The following is a 4,789-nucleotide window of genomic DNA, read 5'->3' as shown; positions in this document are numbered from 1 at the left end:
CCTCCCTCCACCTATCGCATTTCCAAAGCCCCTCCTCCAAGTCCCTCCTCCTACCTTTTATCTTAGCCTGCTGGACACACTTTCCTCATTCCTAAAGAAGGGCTTATGCCCGAAACGTCGATTCTCCTGTTCCTTGGATGCTGCCTGACCTGCTGCGCTTTTCCAGCAACACATTTTCGGCATATCACCCACTCAACTATTACCATCAAGTCAGGGGATCAACCCTGGTAAAATGGAGAGTGCAGGAGAGCATGCCTGGAAAAGCACCAGACACACCTGAAAATGAGGTGTCAACCTGGTAAAGCCACCAAACAGGACTGCTTGCATGCCAAACAGCATCAGCAGCAAATGATAGACAGTGCTAAGCAACTCCCACAACAATCAGATCCGAGCCAAGCTCTGCAGTCCTGCCACATCCTGTCCTGGATGGTGGGGGACAATTAAACAACTCACAGGAGGAGGAGGCGCCACAAATACCCCCATTCTCAATGATGGAAGAGCCCAGCACATCAGTGTAAAAGATAAGGCTGAAGCTTTCACACCAATCTTCAGCCAGAATTGATCTATCTCGGCCTCTTCCAGTGGTCCCCAGCATTACACATACCAGTCTTCCGCCAATTTGATTTACTCCATGTGATATCAAGAAACGGTTGGAGGCACTGGACACTGCAAAGTCTATGAGCCCTGATAACATTCCAACAATAGTACTGAAGACTTGTGCTCCAGAACTTGCTGCTCCCCTAGCCAAGCTCTTCCAGTACAGTTACAACACTGGCATCTACCCAACAATGTGGAAAATTGCCCAGGTATGTCCTGTACATAAATAGCAGGACAAATCCAACCCAGCTAATTACTGCCCCATCAGCCTACTGTTGATCATCAGTAAAGTGATGGAAGGTGTCAACAAGTGTTATCAAGCAGCACCTGCTCAACAATAACCTGTTCAGTTACGCCCAGTTTGGGTTCTGCCAGGGCCACTCAGCTCCTGACCTTATTACAGCCTTGGTTCAAATATTGCAAAAGAGCTGAATTCCAGAGGGGAGGCGAGAGTGACAACCCTTAACATCAAGGCTGTATTCAATAGTGTGGCATCAAGAAGCCCTAGCAAAACTGGAATCAATGGCTATCTCCAACTCTCCACTGGTTGAAGTCATACCTGATACATGGGAAGAGGTTCAGGGTTGTTGGAGGTAAATCATCTCTGCAGATGTTCTTCAGGGTAGCGTCCTGGACCCAACCATCTTCAGTTCTTCATCAATGGCCTTCCCCTCAGATGTCAGAAGTCTCCAGGTCAGAAGTGGGGATGTTCACCGATGATTGCATAATTTTCAGCACTATTCACGACTCTTCAGACACTGAAGCAGTTTGTGTCCAAATGCAACAAGATCTGGACAATATCCAGGCTTGGGCTGACAAGTGGCAACTAACATTCATGCCACAACAAATACCAGGCTGTGGCCAACACCAACAAGAGACAATCTAACCACCACCCATTGACATTCAACGGTGTTACCACTGAATCCCCCACTGTCAACATCGTGGGAATTACCATTGATCAGAAACTCAACTGAACTCACCACAAACACAGTGACTACAACAGCAGATCAGAGGCTAGGAATACTGCGGCAAGTAACTCACTTCCTGACCCCCCAACGCCTGTCCATCATCGCAAGACATCAGTCAGGAGTGTGATGGAACACTCCCCACTTGCCTGGATAGGTGCAGCTCCAACAACGATCAAGATGCTTGACACCATCCAGGTCAAAGCAGCCCGCTTGATAGGCACCACATCCACTCCCTCCACCATCGACACTCAGTTGCAAACTGTACTATCTGTAAGATGCACTGCAGAAATTAACCAAAGATCCTCAGACAGCATCTTCCAAACCCAGGACCACTTCCATCTGGAAGGATAAGGGCAGCAGATATATGAGAACACTACCACCTTCAAGTTCTCCTCCAAGCCACTCACCATCCTGACTTGGAAATATATCGCCATTTCTTCACTGTCACTGGGTCAAAACCCTGGAATTCCCTCCCCAATGGCATTGTGGGTCAACTCATAGCAGGTGGACTGCAGCTCATCACCACCTTTTCAAGGGCAACTGAGGATGGGCAGTAAATGCTGGTTAGCCAGTGGCACCCACCTCCCTCAAAAAATGAAAAACAAAATAAAATAAAACAGCTTGGAAGTTCATTAAAATGATTAATATGATAAAAGTTTATCTTGAAGTACACAAAATATTCTGTTATTTTCATGAAATCTATGACAACTAGAAACAAATGGCAAGTTTGAATTCCACTGAAGTTACCAAAGATGAATTCTGAATATCCAAATGATTGGTAAGCATCTTACAACTTACAGAATCTTACTCTGAAAACTTGTCTCAGCAATGCTTGAAGGAATTTCTGTCAAATGGAGTTATCTACATTGAAAAAGTAGCCAGACATTTTGCCATAGCAACCTTCTATAAACAACAACAGGATAAGTGACCAATGCATCTGGCAGTGTCGGTCAAGGGAGGAATGCTGGTCATGCAACTGGAAGAACACCATAGATAATTCCTGAAGCACCAGGCAGGCAGGTGTAGCCTCAACTTAACACTGTATCAGAAGAATAATACATCCGACAATGCAGCTATCAACTGTTTAAGAAGGGTGGTAAGAACAAGGCAGGGAACTATAGACCAGTGAGCCTGACATCAGTAGTAGGCAAGTTGTTGGAGGGAATCCTGAGGGACAGGATGTACATGTATTTGGAAAGGCAAGGACTGTTTAGGGATATTCAACATGGCTTTGTGCATGGGAAATCATGTCTCACAAACTTGATTGAGTTTTTTGAAGGAGTAACAAAGAGGATTGATGAGGGCAGAGCAGTAGATGTGATCTATATGGACTTCAATAAGGCAGTGCTGGGTCCTCTACTTTTCATCATTTATATAAATGATTTGGATGCGAGCATAAGAGATATAGTTAGCAGGTTTGCTGATGACACCAAAATTGGAGGTGGAGTGGACAACGAAGAAGGTTACCTCAGATTACACCAGGATCTTGACCAGATGGGCCAATGGGCTGAGAAGTGGCAGATGGTGTTTAATTCAGATAAATGAGATGCTGCATTTTGGGAAAGCAAATCTTAGCAGGACTTATACACTTAATGGTAAGGTCCCAGGGAGTGTTGCTGAACAAAGAGACCTTGGAGTGTACATTCATAGCTCCTTGAAAGTAGAGTCGCAGGTAGATAGGATAGTGAAGGCGGTGTTTGGTATGCTTTCCTTTATTGGTCAGAATATTGAGTACAGGAGTTGGGAGGTCATGTTGTGGCTGTACAGGATGTTGGTTAGGCCACTGTTGGAATATTGTGTGCATTTCTGGTCTCCTTCCTATCGGAAAGATGTTGTGAAACTTGAAAGGCTTCAGAAAAGATTTAGAAGGATGTTGCCAGGGTTGGAAGATTTGAGCTATAGAAAGAAGCTGAACAGGCTGGGCCTGTTTTCCCTGGAGCGTCGGAGGCTGAGGGGGTGACCTTATAGAGGTTTATAAAATTACGAGGGGCATGAATAGGATAAATAGACAAAGTCTCAGCCCTGGGGTGAGGGAGTCCAGAACTAGAGGACATTGGTTTAGGGTGAGAGGGGAAAGATATAAAAGAGACCTAAGGGACAACTTTTTCATGCAGAGGGTGGTATGTGTATGGAATGAGCTGCCAGAGGAAGTGGTGGAGGCTGGTACAATTGCAACATTTAAGAGGCATTTGGATGAGTATATGAAAAGGAAGGGTTTGGAGGGATATGGGCCTGGTGCTGGCAGGTGGGACTAGATTGGGTTGGGATATCTGGTCGGCATGGACAGGTTGGACCGAAGGGTCTGTTTCCATGCTGTACATCTCTATGACTCTAATTAGCACTATGCCAAAATACCAGCTTGAAGAACATCCTCAAATCCACAAATAGGGCTTAAATTAATACGGGTAAATATATAATTTAAATTAAATGGGTATATATCAGATTCTGAGTCACATGCAAGATTTCAGGTTTAGTTCCTGACCTGTGCAGTCCAGCCACATCAGCCAGGATGACAATAAATCTGATCACCATTCATTGGGGGGGGGCGTTTCTTAAAAGGGTGAGTGGTCGATGCCAAGATCTCTCCCAAGAATAACGAAAGAACTTGTCAAACACGCGGCGTGCAACATCCTTAAACTGCACCCAGACCCTGACAACATCTGGAGCAAAGGGAAAGAACTGGCAGTACACACGAGGCCCCGACACAGAAAGTGCCACTCTCCGCAGTCCCGGTGCCAGCTTGTCTCTGGGACACTAGTCTCTCCTCGGAACCAAACCTTCACCCTCGTTCCAGAAAATTCATTTTCCGTACCTGTCGCCGCCACCCAAACCCTCATGGTTAAAAAGAAACAAGCCGCTAAAGTAAGCGATGCGCGCCGACCGTTCAACAGAGAAATTCCGAAAAAATTCATCCATCCCGCCATCCGCAACTCAGGCCTCAACAACCAGCAAAAGGATCGTTTCTGAATGAAAAGCACATTCACCAATCAGCAAACCTGATCTCTGAACATCCCAGCGGCCCGCTGCCGTATCAGCCAATAGAGGCGAAGTCAAGGCGGGACTTCCTGTGGTGAATGTAGCGTTCTGAAGTCAGCTTGACTGTCCTGCTGAGAGGGGAGTGATTTGACAGCAACAACCGTCAGAAGTTTTAAAGATATAATGAAAAGTATCACTTTTATTACTTTATCATTTCTCTTCTGAAGAAACTAAAATTAGCTAACTTG

At 45.6% G+C, this 4,789-nt stretch overlaps 1 protein-coding gene across 1 annotated transcript in view; it reads right to left on the bottom strand.

Moving 5' to 3' along the window:
• Window positions 1–4,555, bottom strand: part of nemp1 (nuclear envelope integral membrane protein 1) — a 42,055-nt gene extending 37,500 nt beyond the window's left edge. The window contains exon 1 of the mRNA XM_043681139.1: window positions 4,378–4,555. Coding sequence (XP_043537074.1) covers window positions 4,378–4,489 — 112 coding nt within the window. The 5' untranslated portion in view covers window positions 4,490–4,555. The remainder of the gene's footprint in view (window positions 1–4,377) is intronic.
• Between the last annotated feature and the right edge of the window lie 234 nt (window positions 4,556–4,789).

This window comes from Chiloscyllium plagiosum, chromosome 42 (assembly GCF_004010195.1).
Source record: "Chiloscyllium plagiosum isolate BGI_BamShark_2017 chromosome 42, ASM401019v2, whole genome shotgun sequence".
Lineage (NCBI taxonomy): Eukaryota > Metazoa > Chordata > Chondrichthyes > Orectolobiformes > Hemiscylliidae > Chiloscyllium > Chiloscyllium plagiosum.
The sequence above is the reverse complement of the archived record's forward strand: the minus strand, read 5'-3'. Positions and strand labels throughout refer to the sequence as shown.